Raw genomic sequence first — 23,567 nt, forward strand, 5'->3', positions numbered from 1 at the left:
TGGGCTGTAAATGTAAGAAACTCACCAGACTTGGAAGACAGTGTGGAAAAAGAAGAATGTAAAATATCCCATGGTTATTTTAAAAAGAATATTGGGGCTTCCCTGGTGGCGCAGTGGTTGAGAATCCGCCTGCCGATGCAGGGGACGCGGGTTCGTGCCCCGGTCCGGGAAGATCCCACGTGCCGCGGAGCAGCTGGGCCCGTGAGCCGTGGCCGCTGAGCCTGCGCGTCCGGAGCCTGTGCTCCGCAACGGGAGAGGCCGCAACAGTGAGAGAGGCCCGCGTACCACAAAAAAAAAAAAAAAAGAATATTGATTGCATGTTGAAATGATGGTGCGTTGGATATATTGGGCTAATCAAACTATAGTATTAAAACAAGTTTACCTTTTTCTTTTTCCGTTTGTGATGTGGCCTCTAGAAAGTTTAGGGTTGTGTCTGTAGCTTGCGTTCTGTCTCTTCTGGCCAGTGCTCCTCGGGACCCTCAGGCTGCCTCTTCAGCAACATCATTTGAGAATTTAAAGACTGTGTTTGAAGACAGCTAGCCTTTAATGACTATAGCACCTACCTTCTGGCTGTGCAATTCACAGTCACGATTAAACATTCACAGGCTCTTTGGGAAAAAAATCAAAAGAAAGTGTCTTTGTCTGATATCCCTTATGTTTTTCTCATGCAGGTTCTTAGATGTGTTTTTTTCCTTCTGAGGGGAACATTTTTACTCTTAAGTCATAAAGGGGTCTTTCCTCCTGGGGGAGCAGGCCCTGGACTGGTGGGGGTGGGGAGAGGGGAGGTTAACCACCGGATGTTTGGAGTTTATTTCTGCCCACGCTGCTCTCCTTCCCAGCTTAAGCTTTGGTTACCTGTGCTGGGCTCTGTCACTGACATCTACTTCTAGAAAACTAAAACTTACCACTTCTATTCCCCTGTTGACGACTTGTAGAATAGTTTAACAGTGTATAATTTTGGGGGGAAATGGCAGAAGTGGGACATTGTTATGCATTTTTTTGCATTGCTTTATTACTGCATGAAACTTGTTCACAGAAAGGAGTATTTTGTTCCCCTTTTCTCCAATAGTGGTTTAAAAAATAGGAGTTTGTAATTTAAAATTTAATTTTGACTAGATCTGTACCAAATTAGTACTAGCAATTTGTACTTCTCAGTTTCACTCCCTTCCCTCTCTTCCCTCTGTCCCTTCAAGTTTTTAAAGCAAATTCCAGACGTGACACTTTACTTATATGTACTTCAGTATGCGTCTCTAAAAAGTATGGTTATACAGTGCCATTATCATACTTCACAAAATTAACAATTCCTGGGTATTTAAAAAATTAATTGGGTCCTATTTAAATTTCTCTGCTTTGTTTAAAAAATGTCTTTTTATAGTTTTTTTGGAATCAGGATCCCACAAGTCTCCCAATGGCATTTGCTTGTTACAGCATTCAAATCTCTTAGAGCGTTCTTCCCTCTTCTCTTTACAAACAGACGTCTGCCACTGATACTGCTGAAAAGCCTGGGTCAGTGGCAGGGTGTCCGCGTTCTGGTAGTTAGCGCTCAGGGCTCAACTTTTGTGGCCCCGACACTTGACTGGCAGTGCCGCGTGTCTCCTATGTCGTCTCAAGTCAGACAGTTCAAAGTTAATGGAGGAGAGGTAAAAATGTCAATAGCAAGTGTTCCTTATATCCTTCCCTAAAACCATGGAATCCTGGGTATGGAAGCAGAATGCAGGCTAACACACCGGGCCTTCACTGCCCTGGCTTGAAGGAGGAGCTGCCCACATCCCTGCCCCTGCCCCGCCCCTCTCTGCGGCAGCCCTGAAAGGTGGTGTTTTGGTTCAGTTTGGAATCATGGCCCCCACCTTAGAGGTAGTTCATTGTCAGTTCTCGGGGTGGGGCTCTTGGAACATATCCAGTCTTCTGAGATTATCAGGATGACTCAGCAGAGGGCGCTGCCCGGTCCCTTTTAGTCTCTGAGCCCTGTCTGGCTTGAACCAGGCTCCAGTGCCCTGCTATTTAGCACAAATGTGATATTTCATCAAACAAGACAAAGGAAACTAAAAGTTCTCTTTGGTATATGAAGATGAAAGGAATTCTAAGAGGTGTAGACTTAAAGTCGAAAAGCTCTGATGAAAGGATCCAGGCTTTTTCCCTCATGAAATAGAAGATGAACAGATCAAACGGTCCTTTTGTGCTTTAACGGCTATACTGCCTGTCCTGCCGTCTGTGGGAATGCGCTCACCAGGTTCTCGCCTTGGGGTGTCGTTGCAGGCCATCGAAAACGGCTGCATCCAGGACTTCTTGTACCACGGGGTCCACCTTCCTCGGAAGTCTCCGGTGCACGCCAAAGTGCGCGAGGTGAGCCACACTCTCACGGCACTTTTGAAAATCATGCCTCATCTTCTTTGTTTTCAGATAATTGTGTTTGTGAGATTGTGTTAAGCTCTCACAGGCATCCGTTAAAAGGATTTCTCAGAATCTTGATACTTGGAACCTGGGACTTTTACCCTGCCACCAAAGTTTTGATTAGGAAAACAAAGGTCTACTGTTAAGACGTCAGAACTTTATTCAAACAACTTTAATTTATTCGACATAAAAATGTATAGAATCATCACTTCCTTACTGCCACTACCACTGTTTTCAAAAAAAGAGGCTATTCAAGATTATTGTTTGTTATTTACTCTCACACATTACATTTCCACTTTGTATTCTGCAAACCAAATTGAGTAAATGTTTTGATAGTTTCTCTTGATGCAATTTTATTTTTAAAAGGTCGTCTCAGAATTTGGATATGGATTTTATCCTCATGTTGTACATGATCTGACTAAACAAGACTCTGCTGTCAGTGTGGTTATTGTACTGATAGGAGTTGGCTAATCACAGTGATCCTGGAGAAGGAACTGGAAGGTCTGGTCTGTGGTGTTGATCAGTGTCCTAATCCAGGGGCGACGCCTTCTCTGCTTTCTGTTAGTTTTGGCAACTGTGTGTCAAGCTAAGGGAAGAAAGGCTACCTCTTTACTTTTTTGTATAGTGAAACTATTATTTGTAGGACGTACATGTACTAATTATATTAAGTTTGAATGGACAAAAACCATTTCTTTTATGTTTTTGATGATTTACTTTGCATTATCCAAAGATAAAGAACCAGGGATAAATATACCCACGTGCCCCTTCCACCCCCACAGCACACACACAATCCCAGGTGCTTCGTAAGCTGTAGGACAGTTGGGGTCACGTCCTTCATGTGTATGATTTGGCGTTTCAGATTCTATGTAATGGTCAGGAATAACGTCATGTTAAACTGTACAGATGTGTGATGTAGTTGCTTCACTCTTGAACCAAATAACTAAAGACTTTTTCATAACTGATTTTCTGCTGTGATAGTGTGAGTGATTAAGGTGTTGTAAGTGTAGGTATCATCATTTGTTAAATTTATGGAAAAATGAACAGAAGGAATTGAAAGGCAGACTATTAGATTTCACTTTTCAAATGAAATGTATTTCTGGACTCCCAAGTAATTGTTCCTACTGCTTATAACACATTATAGCTTCGTTTTCAAATCCTTTTTTCGATAAATGTCAAATTTACCTGATAAGTCATTTTATTGCTATATTGAAAGAAGCTTCAGGAAATACCTTAGGAGTCATTTGAAAGTAAGAAATCGTCATATTGTTGATGAAAATCTAAAATTAGGTAGTAGAAAAGGTTGCACAACTCTGAATATACTAAAACCCACTGAACTATACACTTTAAAAGAGTGACTTTTATGGTATGTGAATTGTATCTCAGTACAGCTGTTTAAAAGCTTTCTATGAAGTGAGTATACCATTGATAACAAATTAATATTGTACACAGAAAAACAAATGATAGACTAAAATCTCCTAAATGAAAAATTAGCAAATCAGAAAAAAATAATCCCCAGATTGTAGTTATTTTAGGGCAAAATTGATTCAAGTGTGCTTAAAGTATAATCTGTAGTTTTATAGCCTAACTTAAAAATTTTTTCCATTTTTCATTCATATAATTTTAGCTCCAAGAGTTGTGAATTAGGGAAAAAGGCAACATTGATTGTTGTTGGGGACAGGAGTCCGTGAAGAGTTGCCGGAAGATTCTGGCTGGTTAAAAAGGGAGTAGAAGAGAACAAAGGGATGGAGCTAAAAGAGCAGTGTGTTTTCTGGTTATCCTTAAGTTTGGGGATGTACTTGACATCTAAGTTAGGTTTCTACTGGAGGGAAGGATCACTAGGCAGTGACACCTATTTGAGATAAAGTCACCCCTCGGGATCTGCAGGGGATTGAGTACCAAATGCACGGATGCTCCAGGGCCTTATACATCCTCGTAAACTTTACATCACCTCTAGATTACTTACAGTAACTAATACAGTGTAAATAGTTGTAAATACTATGTAACTATTATGTAAATAGTTGCTAGTAAGCAGCAAATTCAAGTTTTGCTTTGAAACTTTCTGGAATTTTTTTTTTTCCAAATATTTTCTATCCAGGCTTGGTTGAATCCACAGATACAGAATCTGTGGATATGAAGGGCTGACCGTATATCCTGTTTTTGAATGCCCAGTATAGGTTCTTAAAACAAAAGACGGTTGTAGCCAGTGCATTGTAGAACCAGAACGGGTTGTAGAAAGCACTTAGGCTGACTCCTTTTTCATTTGACCCTGAAGGTCAGAGGTGTAAGTGACTTTTTATGAGGTTTTGTGGCTACTGGTAGAAGAGTAGAAGCCGGAACCCAAACCTTTGTACAGCCCAAGGCCGTGGGTCTTTCTCTCCACCATCGATGGCTTTTGCATGATTTCCATGTTCCGTGCTGTCAGCATGTCTTTCCACTGTGGTTCCTGTTAGAAAGAATTGTCAAGACTTATGAATAAGGTGCAGCCTATGCTCCCTGTTGTTTCCTCAAAGTAGGATCTTAAATGCTTTTTTGAAAACACCAATGTTACCATTCTTTTCTTCTTTTCTTGGCTCTTAGGTGCTGAGTTATTTTCATCGTCAAAAGGAAGTTCGGCAGGGAGTGGAAGAGATGCTTTACAGATTATATAAGCCCATCCTTTGGAGAGGATTAAAGGTACACCTCTTAAATAGTCTCTCTCTGTTGAGAATGCTAATTATGCTTTTGAGCTTAACATACTCTAATTCAGAATTGCAGTAAGGCACTAAAAGTAAGACTCGAGGCTGGGAATGCTGTGAGATTTTGGGTGAATATTTTATTCTTTTATTAGAAGCATTTCTTAAATTGGGAATCTGAATTGGTTTAGTGCGGGCTGCACAGCTGGAAGGAGGGTAGTCATGCTAAGTCAACCGGCAGAGCTGGGCTGAACCGTCCTGGTCCTCAGGACCTCCTGCTGGTGACCGGGGGACAAGGTGACGGCTCTCTGAGGAGCGGTCAGATGAGCACACGGGGAATTTTCAACATAGGTGACTCTGCTGTTGGGAGCGGGCCATGATGGTCACTGTTTTTTAATGACACAAGATGGGCTTTGAAGCAAGGAAGCATCTTTTAGTATCTGTCGACGTGGAGCTGGGCGTTCAGCTTCTCTTAAGGAAGGTCTCACAAGTTTGGTTAGTTTAAACGTTACAGTTGTCTTTAATTTGTAGATAAGTCTGTATTGAGACACCAGAAGCATTACTTTAGGAATTCTACACTGAAGCCTTTGAATGTCAGCTCTTTCTTTGGATTCTGAAACTCTTCTTTCAACTATTCCAGGCCAGAAACTCGGAAGTCCGGTCCAATGCTGCACTGCTGTTTGTTGAAGCCTTTCCTGTTAGGGATCCAAACTTTAATGCCATTGAGATGGATAGCGAAATTCAGAAACAATTTGAAGAACTCTATGTATGTATTTCGTGTGGTGGAGCTCCTTACGCCTTCAGCTCTGTCTGGGCCTCGTGTGGGTCCTGGCCATACCCCCGTAACTGCCCTGTGCTGACCCCAGATGGCAAGCTTTCCAGATCTTGACATTCTTCAAGGAAATCCGTTCTCTCCCTGGTACCTTCTGTGACAGTGTGGACTCGTAGTCTGTTTCCTCTTCGTCGCAGTCTCCTTTAGAACATCTAATCGTTTATTGTGTGTAGTTATAAGCGTCTTACATGTATCCCTGTCGCCCCAGCAGAGAGACAGTGTAACAGGGGTGAGGACAGACCACAGGTTTGATTCCCTCCCTCGTTTGATAGCTGTGAAACTCTGGGCAAGTTTGGGCACTGACTTTTCTGTCTTTATCTGTGAAGCGGGCATGGTGATAGTGCCTGCTGTAAAGTGGTGTGGCAGCGTCGTGAACAAACACACACTGGTTATGTTTTAAGGCACGTAACGCCTGTTGCAATGGATTTTCTTCAGATGACTGATTTTTCAAATGAGATGTTAGGACATCAGGATGCGACATTTATTTCCAAGGGGTATCTCGAATCTTTTCACCTGGTGGGATAGTGTGAGCCTCTGCTTCTTTCTCTACAGCCCTTTACATTTGCAGGGTCTCCTGACACAAGCTAAGAAATATTACTTATTGTCCTAGTTAGTAGAATAATATTTTAGGAAGTGATAGCAAAAATGCCACGATAATGATGGTTACCCATAGCAGTCCTAAAAACTTCCTTTGGTTTGTTTGTTTTCTGATCTCCTATGAAAAATCTCAGACATGCAGAAAGTTGCAATAATAGGATAATGAGTATGTGTCTACTTACCTCTTCACATGCATTCACATACATGCATTCACATATACATGCATAAACACCCAGCCACACACCCAGCCACACACACCCCTAAAATGAACAGTCATTCGTATTTTGCCATGTGTGCCTCATCTACATGTATGTTTATTTACAAGTCCCTTTGAGGATCATGGTTAATTTTGTGGAAAGATGTTGTTGGGCAAACCAAAACTAGATTTTGGTAGCTTTTAGCCATAAAACTATGAAAAAAACTTTTGCTCTTTTTAACGCAGGTGTCCAATCTATGAACCACCTCTGTTTTTGCCTGAGTGTGTAAGTCTCTGCATCTGAATGCAAAGATGGAGTGTGTGGCGGTGGCCCAGCTACCACCCCTCCTACGTTGGACCCGTTGTGTTACTTGCCTACAGCGATTGCTTGGCCCCAGCTGCTGACCTGACCGTATACGAAGAAGACGTTGCGGGACTGGGGTCACCTGTCAGCCCGCAGATGGCACTTTGTACAGTGATTTAGCGTGGGGTCAGGCATTTTGTTCTGAATGCCAGTTCCCACTTAATAAGTCTGATCTCGTTCCAATTACTTAATCTCTCTCTAGTCCTGGTTCTTCTTTAAAACTGGGAATAATATTTTATAGGATTGTGTTGAGGTTTCAGTGAAAATCTGTGTATAAAGCATTTAGCTCAATCCCTAGCCCTAAGATGACAGTGGTTATGACTGTACAAAAGGACATTAAAATATGTAAAGGGTTGTAACTGTCGCACAGAGTCCTCTATAACGCAGAACAGTCTATATTCGGATTAATCATTGTTAGTTTTGTATTTGTTTTATTAACTATTTAAAAAATAAAAATTATTGCATGCTATTTTGTTCGAATTTAAGGAAAGAAAAACACTAAAAGATTGTCGAAGTCACTTAAGTGTTTTTTTTTTTTTTCAGAACAAGAAATATTATATTCTAAATAATTCCTTTAAATTTAAAAAATGGTAGGTTGTAGAAAACATTGACGTTATGGTTATTTTTTAAAGTTGCATATGTCTTAGTGGAGATAGGGTTATGTTTTTCAAGTAGCAAAACTTAGTCAACAATCTCAGAAGAATGAGATGTCACTGTCAAAACAGATTTGAAACAGCAGTAACAGAGTTTCCACTCTAAGTCTTGTTTGGGATGAAAACTGACAGGGAAAGGCTCATGTGTAAGCAGCAGGTCCTCTGGAAGCCTGGTCACCTTCGGGGGTGCAGTGGACGTGTTGAGGGGGCGATGGTAGCCGGTGAGCGAGAGAACCGAGAGAGTCTCGGTGGGTCCTACCGTGCCGCAGGGCATCCTTGGGGAGGCAGGTGCCTCTAACTGTTTGAGCCCTAAAACATTCTTTATTTTTCTGTGACAGTTTACAGTTGGTCCAGGTCGAGAATCTTGTATTCAAAAGCATTTTATTCCAGGACTGCCAAAATATTTTGTATTGTTTTCTGGTGTCGAGGGTATCTGAAACTTTTAAGGATGTTTTTCTTTATCTTTTGATTTTTTTCTGCTGCTGTAGCGTGAAATTCAGTCCATTGGTTTGGATCTTAGACAAAGGAGATCTTCTTAATCTTTTTCTTTTCTACTTTCCAGTGTCTGTTTGTTCCTGACTTCTAGGAAGCAGGGCAATGTAGTAGTTAAGTTAGTAATGATAGTAGTTAAGAGCAGGAGTTGTTTCTGTAGAGGACCAGACAGAAGTGATTTTAGGTCTGCGGGCCACGTGGTCACAGCTGTTGTGTCACAGCTGTTCCGTCTGCCGCTGTGGCACAAAGGCGGCCACACGTGTACCGGGAGGAGCAGGGGTGGCTTGTTACAGTGAAACCGACCCACAGACGCCAGAGTGTGAATTCCATGTAATAGTCTCGTGTCACAGACAATTTTTCCTTTTTCCAACCATTCAGGAGTGAAAAACCATTCTCACGCCCTGTGGACCACACAGGGCCTGGCATGGGCCAGTCTGGCCTGCGGGTTGGCGGCGAGTTCATGACGCTGCTGGATCAGGGCCTGAGTAGGTGGCAGCGAGTCTTGTGGGGTGGACGGGGTAGGGGGAGTCCAGGAAGTGAGGGCAGCGTTGACCCCGTGTCCTGCAGGCTTTCTGCTCTGCTGTTTCTCCAGCTGGAGTGGAGTGGAGGGAGGCCTTGTTGGAGGTGGCAGATCGAGGCCTCCATGCATGCCTGTGGTTTGGGAGGTGAGGTGCAGTGGTTCTCCTCATAGAAACCGCTTTACGAGTCAAGTGCCCTCATCTTGGTGACAGCATGATTGATTGGAGACACAGATGTGGCCCTGACTCCTGTGGGACTGTGTGTTGCAAGGTGATTATCCAGAATTATTTCTGAGGAATAATGTTGGAAGTAATTCATAGAAAACAAAAGCCTTAAAACCTGTGAATTCCTAATGTTCTCTTCTGTTTCTTATTCTATTTATTTTATCTTTTTTCCTCGCTCTTTTTTTCCTCAAGTGACCTGTCGTCTTCACTTTTCCATCCCTAGTTTGAATAAAGGATTGGGTTGAAGAGGCAGCTGGCCTGGGTTTTCTCTGGTAGTGCAGAGCTGAGTATTAGTAGCTTCTTCCTTGTCTGCTGAGTTGGCCACGGTTTTGCATCCATGCACAGGGCTTGTCAGAAGACGGGGCTCCCCTTGGGCTCTGCGTGAGGAACAGGCCAGCTGGTGTGCACCGCCCCGGGTGGGGAGGGAGGGGTCTTTCCTGCTGCGTGGCATCCTCTCCTTTCTTCTTTCTCGTGGAGGTTTTGGAGTTACTGCTGGCTCTCCTGTGCACCTGGCCCCCAGCGTCCGTTTCGAGACCTTCCCGGCAGGTCGCTTACGCCCGAGCTGCCCTGTGTCCGCCGAGTCCTGGCCCTGGGCTGGGGCTGGTCTGAGCTCTGTGTGGGCTCAGCAGGGCCCGCCTGCAGCCCTCTGCCTTGCGGTACGTGGAGCGGCCCCTTGCTTGCTCTTTCCCGCAGGACCCCTTGGTGTTTGCAACACCGCCGGGGAGGAGAGGAAGGAAGGAGAGGAAGGAAGGTCCCCAGCTGGACCTTCTTTTGGTCTAGTAGTGGAGTAAGGATTATTTTTGTTTTTAAACTTGGAATTAGAAAGTTTCACACGTAGCAGTAGAGGCCTTGTACAGTGAACCCCACGTGCCCCCAGACGGTCCCGGTGATACTGACCTGGGCCCACTTGGTTTCTTCTCCCCTGTTTTGAAGCAGATCTGAGCAAGCATTTCCACTCTAATTACTTCAGTAGGTGTCCCTAAAAGACAGGGGCCCTTTTGTAAAGCATAATCCTACCACTGGCACAACGAAAGTAAGATGAGTCGTGATTCTTTGATGTCATCAAATGTCCAGTCATTGTTTTTCAGTGACATTTCAGTGATGTTTTTTCCAGTTCTGTTTGAGTCTGTGTCCGGATGAGACCTGTGGTGGGTCGGCCAGTGTGTGTTCATCTCTTAGACGAGCCGTTCCCCCGTAGCAGGCACCCCTTCTCCCTCTCCCTTTTGTTCTTTCTATCTTGCTTGCTTTTGTTGTTGTTGAGGAAGCCCGATTATTCTCTCATTTCCCCCAGAGCCCAGCCTGCCTGTCCCTGATACGTGCCTCTGCCCTTTGTATTTCCTGTAAGTTGGTTAAACAGAGAGTTGACTGGGGTCACGTGTGTTGTGTTAGATGCTCCACGGCTGTCGTGTCCGTCCATCGGGGGTGCATAATGTCGTCGCCACTTATGTTGCTAGCAACCCCAGACGCCCGCTGCCTGGATCGGTTCTTTACAAGCAGGGTCCCTTTATTCTGGGCTTAGTGCATTACAGCATTTTGGAAATTCATGAGAGTGGTTTAATAGGGTTGCGTCTCACAGGACTGACCGAAGTCCCTGAGCGTCCCTCTGCGTGGCGGGGCCTGTGTCGGGGGCCCTGCTGTCAGCAGAGTCCTGCAGACGGGGTTGGCAAGTAAGGTACCACCGGCGTCTGGATGTCCTCCTTAAACACTCGGCTGCAGAAGCGACAAGAAACTGAAGATCCCCGAGTCTGTGTGTGACTCTATGACTTGAAACGGCTGTTAGGTTGTGACTTCCCACTGTGCCCGCATGTAAAGCCAGTATTGATAAAAAGTGAACTAATTTAAGATAATTAAGGCTTTTTCCCTCTTGTACTTATAGAGCCTTTTAGAAGATCCCTATCCGATGGTCCGTTCCACAGGGATCCTTGGTGTTTGTAAAATAACTTCCAAATACTGGGAGATGTTGCCTCCGACCATTCTTATTGACCTTCTCAAGAAAGTAACTGAGGAACTGGCATTTGATACAAGCTCTGCTGACGTGCGCTGTTCTGTCTTTAAGGTAAGGTTTTACATGATATAAGCAATGCCTATTTATTGTAGAATAGTTCTCAAATACAGAGAAAGAATAATTTAAAAATCACCCAGGGCCTTCCCTGGTGGCGCAGTGGTGAAGAGTCTGCCTGCCAATGCAGGGGACCACGGGTTCGTGCCCCGGTCCAGGAAGATCCCACGTGCCGCGGAGCGGCTGGGCCTGTGAGCCATGGCCACTGAGCCTGCGCGTCCGGAGCCTGTGCTCCACAACGGGAGAGGCCCGCGTACTGCAAAAAAATTAAAAAAAAAAAAAAAAAAAAAAAAAAAAAAAAACGAAAAAATAAAAATCACCCATAGCCCTACTCCATAAATATAGCATTATTGACATTTTCGTTGTAGATCCAAAGTAACCTTTTAAAAAAACAAAAGTGTTTTCTAAAAAAATAGTCTACTTGAAATAATACTAGTTTTTAGTGTATGTGTTGGGGGGAGGGCATAGTGTTTTAGAGTAGTAGCTGCATGTATTTAAAATTTTTTAACGTTATTATACATTAGAGTGGGCTTTTAGTGTGTACTGTGTGTACTTTAAATGAGAACTTACAAAAATATTCTTTGTCCGTCATCCAGTTTCAGCAGTTCTCAGGGTACATCCACTCTTGTTTCACTGTAGCTGCATCCGTCACCCCACACACACCATTACTTTGACGCAAATCCAGGACATTTATCAGCTCATCTGTAAATATTTCAGTGTGATCTTTAAAATATAAAGTCTCTTATAAATGTATATCCTAACAGCTGGAAAGAGAAGGTGGTGGGGTGCATCAGCTCTTCAGACATGCGTTTCTGGTCTGAGCTTGGGCCGGTCTCTTGGGCGCCCGCGTGAGGTGTGGGCACAGCCGCGCGGGCCCTGTGCCCCTCGTTTTCATGCAGCGTCGAGTCAGGAAGTACAGGGAATCTGTGGGATGTTAAGAGAACCTAAAAGGACTCTTGGACTCCAGCTTTGGGGCCTCTCCACCCGGGTCCTCTGGTTTCTTTCAACTCTAATAAAACCCTTTAAAGTGTAGTTCAGAGGAAGCACTGAACAATTATTTCGTAACCGCTTCAATCGTGTTTGAATGAAGCAAGGGGTGAGCTGATTCTCAGGCACGGAAGCCATACTAATTCATTAAAATATGCTTTTTATATGAAGAGGTGTTAGAAAGGAGGTATTTTCTGTGGGTATGTGTATTTCACTAGTAGTTTTAGTAAAGATGGAATTGAATTTTTCTTACCTGAACTTTTCGTGGTTTATGTTCTAATTTTGAACTGTTTATCTTTCTCCTTTCTTGTAGTGCCTGCCGATAATTTTGGATAATAAATTAAGCCACCCGTTATTAGAGCAACTTTTGCCAACGTTAAAGTACTGTCTCCATGACAATTCGGAGAAAGTGAGAGTGGCTTTTGTTGATATGCTGCTGAAAGTTAAGGCTGTGAGGGCTGCTAAGGTAAGGTGAACAGAGGTTTTCTTACTTAAGACACGAAATAAATAAGTACATTTATTTTCAACAACAAAAAGACAAAGCAGTTTTAATTCCAAGAGTTTCAGTGACTGCATTTTAAACCATTTGGTGTCTGGTATATTCTACTAGTTGTTTGTGTCGTAAAATTTTATTTGTTTTGTCAATGTATGTTTTCTTTTTGAAAGACATTAATGCAAGCAGCCGCCACCTTAAATTATATTTTTATCCTATACATGAAAGTTTTTGTTGAAATATTTAAATGTTTGGCACACAGTAAGCACTTAAAATATTACTTGAGAAAATGGTGAGCATGAGACCCCCATCCCCCCACATTTTCAGAAGGAAGCAAGGAGGTATTTGTTGATTTGTGTGCATTTTGGTGTAAACTACTGAGGGGAGAGTGTTTTCCCTTAACTCTAGTTCTGTTCAGCTTTTGGCTAAAAATGTTAGTTATAAGGTTCTGCATTATTATTTGCTAACACTGAATTTTCTTCTCTGCACAGTAGCTCTCTGAAATTTACTTTAAAGTGCTGTTTGTGTCGAGGCCCCGGATTTGGAAACAAGCTGACACGTCGGTCAGCGTAGGGTCAGCGCATGGCCCTGGGGTGCACTCGTGCCAGGAAATGCTTCCATGCGGCCACAGAGAGGAGCGCACTTAGGAGGAAGGGCCGCTCAGCGAGGCGTGTGGGAGCGAGTGCAGACGAGCTGCAGGGTCTGCCGGCTCCGTAGGACGGGGAACATATGTGTGCATTTGCTCAGCTACGGCTCACACATCCCTGGGAGAAAACAGGAACTCGGCACCAGTCTCTGAGGCGAGGGGAGGGGACTGGATGTCTAGAGACAGGGTGCTGGGGAGGCCTTAGCACTGCAGAGGTTACGCATTATTTTACGCTTTTCAAATTCTGAACTGTGAACTTTTTTCATGAGAAAAATGGAATATTTTACATGGCCCACGTGGTACAGATACCCCACGTCACGCCCAGTCATACTGCCTTGGTACGTTTGTTGAAAATCAGTTGCTTGTGTGTGGTCTCTTTCCGGGCTCTGCCTGTCCCTGCTCAGGCCAGGCCGCACTTCCGAGCCCACTGCACCTTTGCAGGAAGTCGTGCGGTGTGTGTCCTCCCGCTCTGCTCCTCTTTCAGGGTTCTTGGTGGTTTGGGGCCTTTGTATTTCCATATGAAGTGTAGAATCGGCGCGTCAATTTTGTTAACCAAAAGGCTGGCTGCAGTTTTGGTTGGATTTGTTATAACAGCCTGTTGAAAGTGTAGTTCTGAATCTGAAACGGGAGTTTCTGCTTAGTGTTTGGTTTGAAGTGTGCACCTGCTCGCAGAGGATCGCCGAGGTGATGGCTGGGGAGGCAGTGGACAGAGCAGGTGCTCTGAGGTTTGTGGGTCTTCCCAGGAGAACAGGGAAGACCTGGACAACATGTCTGACTGGAGAGTTTGGGGTTCGGGGGAGCAGCAAGGGCAGAAGAGGAAGAGGGTGCTTCTTTCATGTCAGCCCTTGGCTTGCACAGCAAGGCAGAGCGCGATTTAGCTGTGAAATCTCTGCAAAGGTTTGTTATGGGCGCACCAGCTCATTCTCCTTGGAAATCAAGGTCAGAGATTGACAGGCCTGTGGAGGGGCAGCTAACAGGAAGGGGGGCTGATCGTCCAGCAGGTTGGAGTGACAGGCAGTGTGCCACTGCGCTGTCTGGCGCCGGCCGTGCTTGTGTTAGTGGCGCACGTTGGCACAGCCTGGCCTCCTACACATTGCTTTGAAGGAGCGAGGGCTGCACCTCTTTACTTTCCTTGGTGAGCGCTGGCAGGGCTGCACTCAGGATCTAGGAGCCACATCTGCTTTGCAAAGGCCCTGGGCACGATGACATGGTAGAGAATTAAAGCTGATTAGATGAAATTATGTCCTGTGGCCAAGGGGCAGTTACCAGCTTAGTTAATTAGGCTTCTGTTTATAATTTTCATTGTCAGTGCTAGGAGTTTCAAGTTGTTTACTGTTTGTTTTGAAATTCTACATGTTTAGTACTGTATACCTGAGATTTAGGCCAAATCAACAGTTACTAATATTGAAACATCATTATTTTTAAAAATGGGGGTTTCTTAATATGCAGTTATTTTAAAATTTATTTTATTTATTTTATTTTTGGCCACATTGGGTCTCCGTTGCCGCGCACGGGCTTTCTCTAGTTGCGGCGAGCAGGGGCTACTCTTCACTGCGGTACGCGGGCTTCTCATTGCGGTGGCTTCTCTTGTTGCGGAGAACGGGCTCTAGGCGCACGGCTTCAGTGGTTGTGGCTCGCGGGCTCTAGAGCGCAGGCTCAGTAGTTGTGGCGCACGGGCTCTAGAGCACAGGCTCAGTAGTTGTGGCGCACGGGCTTAGTTGCTCCCCGGCATGTGGGATCTTCCCGGACCAGGGCTTGAACCCGTGTCCCCTGCATTGGCAGGTGGATTCTTAACCGCTGCGCCACCAGGGAAGCCCCTATGCAATTATTTTTAACATTAGGAATGAAACACCAGTTAGCAATTTTGTTTATGGTCTTGTCTGATGTTAATATCAACCTGTGGGTAATAATGGTTAGATAAAATAAAACCTCAGGTAATTGAAGAACCCTAAACTAATCAGAATTGTTCTTCATTTTATTTTAGAAAAAGTGAATCAAAGAAAAATAGGTTAAGATGGGGAGTTTCTCGAAAGGCAGACTTGCGGGGAATGTTCACTGCAAGAAAAACCTGTGGAACCTCGGCATTTGGTGTAAGTGCCGATCGCTAGTTTCCGTTCAAGGTCGTCTGGTCTCCACGAGGGCTCAGGAGCCAACCTTTTCAATGTGAAAACCCTCTCTTTTAGGCACTGCCCCTCGATCCAGTCTCAGTGCTGTGACCTACAGTGTTTCTTGGGTATATTGGTTTCAGCAGGTCTGAACTCTGCGAGGTCTTGAGGCTTGAGAAGGCCCTGCTCTCCTGAGTGCCTCGGTTTCCCTCTTGGGATCTGTCTGTCGCTGTGCCGGCCGCTCCAGGGTCGACACTCAGCTGGTGGCATGGCTGTCGGGCGGCACTTGTCTTTACTACAGTGACAATTTCAGAAACATCAAGTGTGCGCGTGGAAGTGTTCCGGGAGCATCTGGGGGAACAGTCGTAGTGTTGGATGCTCAGACATTTCCTCGGGAGAGGGGGAGTGTGTTTGTCTGAATGCGCGAGGTCCTTCTGACCTGGAGGCTGGACGGAGGTGTCGTGGGAGTGAGGACGGGGCCAGGCGGGCAGCTGGCGGGGGGCGGTCCCTGGGTGGGGGTGGGAGGGGGAGGAGGCGACCGGGGAGCATACTTAAGTGCTGATGAGAAAGGTCCCCTGGAAGTCCTGGAGAAAGGGGACGGTCATGAGAACCAGGTCCTTGAGGAAGGTCTGTGTCAGTGGTGCTGTCCCCTTTACCCAGATGAGCGTTGAGTGTTTGCACAAGTGACAGAGACAGGATTTGAACACCGCACCGTCAGAGTCTATTTTATTTCCATTATTCTGTGGTGTTTCCCCTTGTTTTGAATCTCTTGCTGAGAAGTTCGGCCCTTTTCTGTGGGCAGTGGACGACTTTCATGTTTTTTCGCTGCCGGGCAGCATGACAGTCCTACCGTGTGCAGGTGTGGGCAGTGGCTGTGAGGCGGCTGGAGGAGGCCTGCGGCCAGCGGGGCAGCACCGAGGAGAGGGCGGGAGGGGTGACCGTGAGGGGCGCCCCTGTGTCCGAGGTGGGAAACCGGGGACTCGCTTTAGCTTTCTGTGCCAAGCCTGTCGTAGGTGTTTAAGTTCGCTTTTCATATTAATGGGCCCAAAGTTGTGGTGTTTTAGGAAATTTTAAAATTATTAGACTGATAATCAAAGCTGTCATTTGAGGGTCCGCTGAGGGTCCTGATGGATTATATTAGTCCCAGCAGCCTTGTGCTTCTATCTGCCTTACGTGTCAGTGCTTTTTAAAATATGGCTTTATTTTAATTTGTCTACAGAAGTGTCACAGATTCTGGTATAATCATTTGGGAGGAATTTCCTTGAATGTAAAAATTATTCCTTTTTGATTATACTCTGGAAATTTTGCTTGGAATGTGTTCAGGGTTGCAGGAACGACTGATGGTTTCCTTCTGCACATGTGCTTTATCCACAGTTTTGGAAAATATGCCCCATGGAGCACATTCTGGTCCGTCTGGAGTCGGACTCTCTGCCCGTCACTCGGCGCCTGGTGGGCCTTATCTTCAACTCCTTCCTGCCCGTCAACCAGCCCGAGGAGGTGTGGTGCGAGCGCTGCGTGACGCTGCTGCAGATGAACCATGCGGCTGCGCGGAGGTTCTACCAGCACGCGCACGAGCACACGGCCTGCACCAACATAGGTGCCCCGCCCCGCCCCGTCGCCCCGCCCCGCCCCGTCGCCCCGCCGCCCCGTCGCTCCGCGTCGTGAGCCTGGCGTGTTTGCTTTGAGCTCAGAGGGGTTCTTAATGAGTTCCCGTAAAGTAACACTTTAATTATTGGGGATTATAGTTTCACTGTTAGAAAATTTTGTTGCAGAAACACGTAAATTAATTATTGGTTGTCTTACACATTTTAGCAAAGCTGATTCATGTGATTCGCCACTGCTTGAACGCCTGCATCCGGAGGGCTCTGAGTGCATGCGGGGAGGGCGATGAGGAGCAGGGGAAGGAGAACGTGAGCGTGAGTCGAGCCGCCGCCAGGCGCCTCCTTGGGGCCACGGGGCCGGGGTCGGGGCCACGGGGTCAGGGAATGGGGCCACGGGGTCAGGGAACGGGGCCGGGGACCGGGACGGGTGCTCTTCCCGCGGGAGAAGGGCAGGGCAGCGAGACACAGGTGGTATTTCCACAAGCTGTTACCTTAGCGATATTTTTATTTTCCATTTATTCCTTTAGTACTGATACCTCACCTAGTTATTTTGGAGGATCATAAGCAGTTTTCTAGAAAGAATTTCTGTGTACCCTTTGTAGTTCACTGTGGAGTTTGAGTAGGATTTAATACAAAGGAAAAATTGTTATTGGTGACACTCTTTTCCCAGTTTTCTTCACCTTAAGCTTCTGTATATTTTAATTCGACCTGGGGTTGGCACAGGTGGGTTGGGTCTGGACGTTACCGTATTTTACAACTAGATGGGTGGTGGCGCTCTTAAGGATTTATTCACCGCCACTGCCCTAAGATTCTACTAGAAACGTCATGGGGTTAAATTTTTGGGAATGAGCTTTATTTAGAATTGTCTTTGAAAAAGTAATTTATCAAGGAAGCTATACAGCTGGTATTTCTTCAGAATCCAAAATGAGCAATTATATCATTAAAAAAGGAACATTTAAGACTTAGACACGTATTACTTATAAGCAGTATCTTAAGCTTATAAACAAACTCTCATGCTTCTGTGTACCTCTAAAGTAAAAATTTTGGGTAGTTTTGTGGTGCTATGTAGATTAGGAAACTGGCCTTTAAAAGAAAGTCACAAGATGTTGAATATACTTCCAATTAAAACCAAAAAAAAAAATGGAAATCACAGAAGATAGTTTTGCCCATTTGATGAAACGTGGTGCACGCTGGCTGCAGGGTGAGGCTCCTGCGCGGTCCGGCCACCCCTGCCTCCGCGTCCACGCCCTGGATGCAGGCCCTCGGCCCGTGAGAGCCAGGAGCCGACAGGGTCGCCCCGCGCTGAGGCTGGGGCTGCACCGGCGGGCTGTTTGTGGGGCTCAGTCGGCCTGCCCCTGGGGGGGCTGGGGGGAGCACTCCCCGGACCCCCCCGCCCCCCGCTTCAGCATTCCCTCTCCTGTCTGTCCACTGGGGTAGAAGGGGGAGGAGAGAGAAGAGCCTGATGTCGTCTTAACGGCTGAGTCTGCCTAGCAGATCCATCAGTTCACAGGCCTTGTTCAGCCTGGGCTTAGGAAACCCTCAGCTGGGCACATCTGGAGCTGGTTCTGCTTTCTTGGTGGGATTTGAGTTCCTCTTTTCAGGGTTTTCCCCTCAGTATATGGGGTTGGGTGGGCAGGATTTTTTAGGAAAGTGATCCTGTAACTTTAGAAACCCTCACTGGGATGCCAGCTCCAGGCTCACGGGGCCCTGCGCCTCTGGACCACCCCTTCACACTCGTGCTGATGGATGGTGGAGGTGGTTTCGCCAAAAAGCAAAAACTGTTACAGTTCTTAAATACTGAAGGAACCCTCCACTGCCTTAATGAACCTAGACATTATTGAGAAAGCTTGCACTTTACCACATTTTAGGTCAGTTTCTGTACCGTTAGAAAACACAAGGTTTAGAAATATGTAGCTCTGTTGTAACCAGTAGTAGAAAAAAATACAATTTGCCGTCTGGATATTGTCATTCTAAGAATATTTAATGGCTAAAAGCATAATTTTTTGAATTGGTTCTTTTAGCGTTTCACATTGCTATCTACTAAAAATCTCTGCTTTCTGCTTAATGAAATCTGACTTAGGAACTTAGCATATTTTTGTAAAGGAGAAGTGGTGGCTTTCTCAGGGTACTTTAATGATAACAGTGCTATGCTAATCATTAGAATGTAAAAAGTAAAATTAAATACAGATTGAAGTTTTGTCGATTTGTTATCTATATGATTCTCATAGTAGTGTCTAAGCTTTTAGTAGTTTCATTGCTTTTTAAATTTAGCCATGTCATTCCAGGTATTTAGTGCCTATTGAAAAGTCTAACTTTATGTAGCAACTACTTTTGTTTTTTCTGTGTGCCCTCATTAATTAATTTGTTCGCTGTATATTTTCCCATTACATCTGAGTAGCACAAAAATACCAACACCTGAAATGAATCCTGCTTTGCATCTCAAGGTAGCCCCTTAGGGCTTCCCTGGTGGCACAGTGGTTGAGAGTCCGCCTGCCGATGCAGGGCACATGGGTTCAAGCCCCAGTCCGGGAAGATCCCACGTGCCGCGGAGCGGCTGGGCCAGTGAGCCGTGGCCGCTGAGCCTGCGCGTCCGGAGCCTGTGCTCCGCAACGGGAGAGGCCACAGCAGTGAGAGGCCCGCGTAACGCAAAAAAATAAAAAAAATTAAAAAAAAAAAAAAAAGGTAGCCCCTTCCAGGAAGTGGCCTATGTGGCAAGTTGTCAGTTTGTCACAGTCACCGGACAGGGCTGGCATCTGAAGTGCAGTGCGCGCAGGCGAGCGTGTGGTGCTGGGGAGGCGGCCCCACCCCTCTGCGCAGACAAGGAAGGATTCGCTAGAAAACACTCAGGCACCTGGTGCTGTCAGTCCCTGCGAGCCCACAAACCAGAGCAGCCCACGGTCGAGGGGGAGTTGATCCCATCAAACATCACACCACCGTCTTAGGGCTTCTGTCTGCCTCTCCTTCCATCTCTGCCTTAGGTCTGGAATTCTGAGATGTGCTTTTAGACACAGTGCTGTTCTCTTGAGAGTTATTATGACTTGATTCTTTCACAGTACAATTTTTTTGTATCTTAGACCCTGGACCAAACGCTGTCAATAAGCGATGCCGCGTCCATGGCGGGTTTGTTAGAGATCGTTGTGATTCTTTGGAGAAGCATTCACAGGAGTATGGAGAATAACAAAGAGGCCAAAGTGTACACCGTTAGCAAGTTCGCCTCTATGCTGCCAGAGTACATGAAAGCGTTTAAGGTAAGATGGGCCACCCTGCTAAAGCAGGTGCGCCAGGTCACGTTTGTGCAGGACCAGCCTCTGGACCTGCTCCTCATCTGCAGAGTCGGGGGCTGAGCCACCTCCCACCCTGCAGGACGCTCGGCCTCTCTCCCTTCACGGGGTGAGGCTGCGTGTCCTCCAGCCTCCATCCCAGCACCCAGAGACTTGTCTGGGGGAGCACTGGTTTTCTATCTCTAATGGTCTGACACTATTTTAGAATCTGGTTTGATTTGCTGGGAATTGAGAAAGAGGAGTCTGTGAACATCAAGATGTAGTAGCACCTTGGTTTTGGGGGCAATTTTAGGCATTTGACGGCATCCGGCAAGCACATGTTTCTGAAGTATCTGAGTTGTGTCTGTGTTATTGAGACAGACAGAACTGTGTGCGTAACTTCTGTTTGGAGGAAGGAAACCTCCTCATTCCTTGACTTTCTGTTTCTGAGCAAAAGACATATTTCAAAACCAATGGAAATAAAAACTGCTATGTAGAAATGCAAATTTATTCCTAATTATGAAGAAAGTGTGGCTTAAATATAGAAAGGTCATAGGTCTTATGAATCACCCTTCTCTTGGTAAATTTTACTTTTGGTTCTTCTACAACTGCTTATGTGACCTTGGACCTCTTAGCTTTTCTGAGCCGTATTTCTGTGACTGTTATGTCTCCGAGCTCCATCCTGCCTCTGAAATGCAGACGTGACCTGTCTGTGAAGGTAAATAATCGAGGCTGCCCAAGTCACTAGGACATTTCAAAGCTCAGCTAATCACATGGGGTTGAGAATTAGAAGATAAACACAGAGGCCATAGGATACTGGACAGGTGAACAGTGCAGCCTGGGTGTGTCCAGGAAAAGGGAGGTGGTGAATTAAGTCTTTAATCCCGAATTATTCTGGCCAGAGAGCTCTCTGCCCTCAGTGCCTCCCAGAACCCTGTGGTCGGCCCATAAGTGGGTAAGGCATCTATCTGTAAGCCATACGTGAAGTAGAATCAGGAGTAGCTGCCAACCGACTGTTGTAACATCAAGAAAACATTTTCTTTATTGGGCGTCGGGGGTGAGGGTGGGTTCACTCTGACTGAATGCAGGTTAATTACAGGCCAGATTGTGACATTGCACCTATTTCTGTTTCATGTATATGTTCAGGAAAATTGTTTCTTTTCCTTTTAGGGCCCATCTTCCTTCATCCTCTCATCCAACCAAGGGTATTTCTTATTAAGTGATCTTGATGGAGTCTGGTCTGTCTGCTCTGTTACTGTGATAATACTAGTGGTGGTGATGTAGCTGCAGTGGGGCCCGAGGTGGCTTCCTCATTTGGTTCCTGCCAAAGCCCCGCCCCCAGAGACCAGCCCTTCTCCGTGTGTTGTCCCAGCTGGTTGGGGTGTGGGATCTCATGGGACTTGGGTTTGGCCAGGTAGCTCCATTGCACTGCACTATCTTCCTAAGGTGTTCTGATTATTTTACTTGGCGACTTTTCTGACTAGTTTCATTCCCTTGAGTTTTATACTCAGGACACACTGAGTGTATAGAGTTGGTTTTTTTTTTTCCTTTCATCGGTATTGTTTTTCAAATACCAGTCGGTGCCTTGACAGCAAGGACTTTTGTCTATTCTGGTTACTGCTGTATTCCGAGGATCTCGTGGTACACGGTAGGTGCTTAATAAATATTTGCTCAAATAATTCATCACAGAAAGTAGTAAAGTGTCCTCTAAAAGTTTGAGAAGACTTATCAAACCTAATGCTCCCCAAGGGGTTAAGTCTTCCTGTTGTGTGTTGAGAGCATCGCTCCAATTCCTACCAAGCAGCTTTGAAAACGGGCTCCTGGGAGTCGTGGGGCCCTCAGGATCCCATTGTTTACGTCCCCTGTTGCTGTGTGTCTTTTCATGCTTTCAGGATGATCGCTGCAAGACCCCTCTGGCCGTGCTGGCCTCCCTGATGCCGGCCTCGGCTGTGCCCGCCTTCAGGTGCCCGCCCTCTCCGTGTGCTCCTGGTCTCACTTGGTGACGGCTGCGTGACCTTCAAGCCCCCAGTGCTGTGCTCCCTGCCCCTGGCCTCCTCCTGCGTGGCAGGGAGAGCAGGGGATGTGGCTTCCAGGGCTCCGGGACTGCTGAGGGACACAGGAAGCCACCACGGGAAACTGAGAGTCTGGCGTTGTTCAAGTGCCAGATGGTGAGACGTGAGCCATCCCGCCGTCCACCATGGAGCCTTGGCCACACGTGACTCTGAGTGCTTAGAATGTGGAGGCTGGGTTGGGGCGAGCTGTGTGTGCATCCTGGTGTGATGCAGACTCGGGGACCTGGTGTGAAAGAGGGATGTAACATGTTTCATCAGTAGTTTTCTACAGTGACCACATCTTAAAGGATGTTGCGGGTAGGCTGGGCTAAATAAGATACATGATTGAAATTAATCTTGCCTTTTTAGACGTGGCTACTAGAACCTTTATCATGACACACGTGGCCTGCTTTTGTGGCTCACATTGTGTTTTTTATTGGGCAGTGTTGCGCTAGGTTGTTGGTTATTAGCTCAGTAAAAATTACTTATTTTTATTCATATTTATAAAAAAAGAGAACGTTTTGATGCTAAACAGAAAGTACTGTCCCCAGATTATGGATCTTTACTCTAGAGTCTGACAGAGGCAACACAAACAAAAGGCCAGAGTTTGTAAGTGCCTGGTGTGTCCTCGGTGCCTCACATCTAGGGGCCCCTGATGCTGCTTTCAGAGTCAGCATTTTGTACTGGACCTTGTCCTGCGTAGTAACTGTGGGAAAACAGTGTCTTTTTCCTGCGGTGGAGAACGTCTGAGAGTTCCCACGATAGGAAGGGCTTATGTACCCTCAGCTTTTAGCTTCTTCATTTTCTCCGCCTTTTAGAAATGTGAGAAATTGCTGTTGAGATATTAGATATGATTTTATATATGTGGCATTTTCAGCTGTGGTGTGATTTCCACACTAAGAAACCAAGAGGAGGGAACAGCTGACAAGAGCTACTGTATTCTGTTAGACTGTCTCTGCTCCTGGGGGCAAGTGGGACACATCCTGGAGCTCATCTGTGACTCGCTGCCGGTAGAGCAGCCTCAGAGCCAGGTACACCTGTGTTATTTTTAAAGTTTGCTGAAGGAGGGAAGCTGGGTGCCAGAACTCCCGTGCTCTCCTGCTATGCGCCTCTCTCTGCGCTTTCAGGGTAACTCTGCATCTAAGCGGAAAGTGCGGGTCCAGGACCCGCGCCCAGTCAAACCCGGGCTGGCGCTGGTCTACATTGAGTACTTGCTGACCCACCCGAAGAATCGCGAGTGCCTGCTTTCCGCGCCCCAGAAGAAACTGAACCGTCTTTTGAAAGCCCTTGAAACATCCAAGGTAACTTTGTAGAACAGATGCAGATGCCGTGGAAGTTGAGTGATAGGGTAAGGTCTAAGATTTCCACATTTATAGTGTAAAATTTTCACCTGGGGGTGGGCTGGGACTGGGGTGAACACTTCCA

General features: G+C 46.1%; 1 protein-coding gene across 2 annotated transcripts in view; it reads left to right on the top strand.

Moving 5' to 3' along the window:
• The window catches only part of NCAPG2 (non-SMC condensin II complex subunit G2), a 62,769-nt gene that overhangs the window by 13,872 nt on the left and 25,330 nt on the right, over positions 1–23,567 (top strand). Inside the window, exons 9-19 of one of the 2 annotated variants that reach the window (XM_067041725.1) lie at positions 2,257–2,343; positions 4,969–5,064; positions 5,704–5,829; positions 10,817–10,996; positions 12,300–12,452; positions 16,605–16,827; positions 17,043–17,140; positions 19,906–20,079; positions 21,984–22,054; positions 23,020–23,173; positions 23,270–23,443. In XM_067041725.1, the coding sequence (XP_066897826.1) occupies positions 2,257–2,343; positions 4,969–5,064; positions 5,704–5,829; positions 10,817–10,996; positions 12,300–12,452; positions 16,605–16,827; positions 17,043–17,140; positions 19,906–20,079; positions 21,984–22,054; positions 23,020–23,173; positions 23,270–23,443 (1,536 nt within the window). Of the gene's footprint in view, positions 1–2,256; positions 2,344–4,968; positions 5,065–5,703; positions 5,830–10,816; positions 10,997–12,299; positions 12,453–16,604; positions 16,828–17,042; positions 17,147–19,905; positions 20,080–21,983; positions 22,055–23,019; positions 23,174–23,269; positions 23,444–23,567 lie in introns of both variants that reach the window. The other variant, XM_059074659.2, reaches the window with a different exon arrangement.

This window comes from Kogia breviceps, chromosome 9 (assembly GCF_026419965.1).
Source record: "Kogia breviceps isolate mKogBre1 chromosome 9, mKogBre1 haplotype 1, whole genome shotgun sequence".
NCBI lineage: Eukaryota > Metazoa > Chordata > Mammalia > Artiodactyla > Physeteridae > Kogia > Kogia breviceps.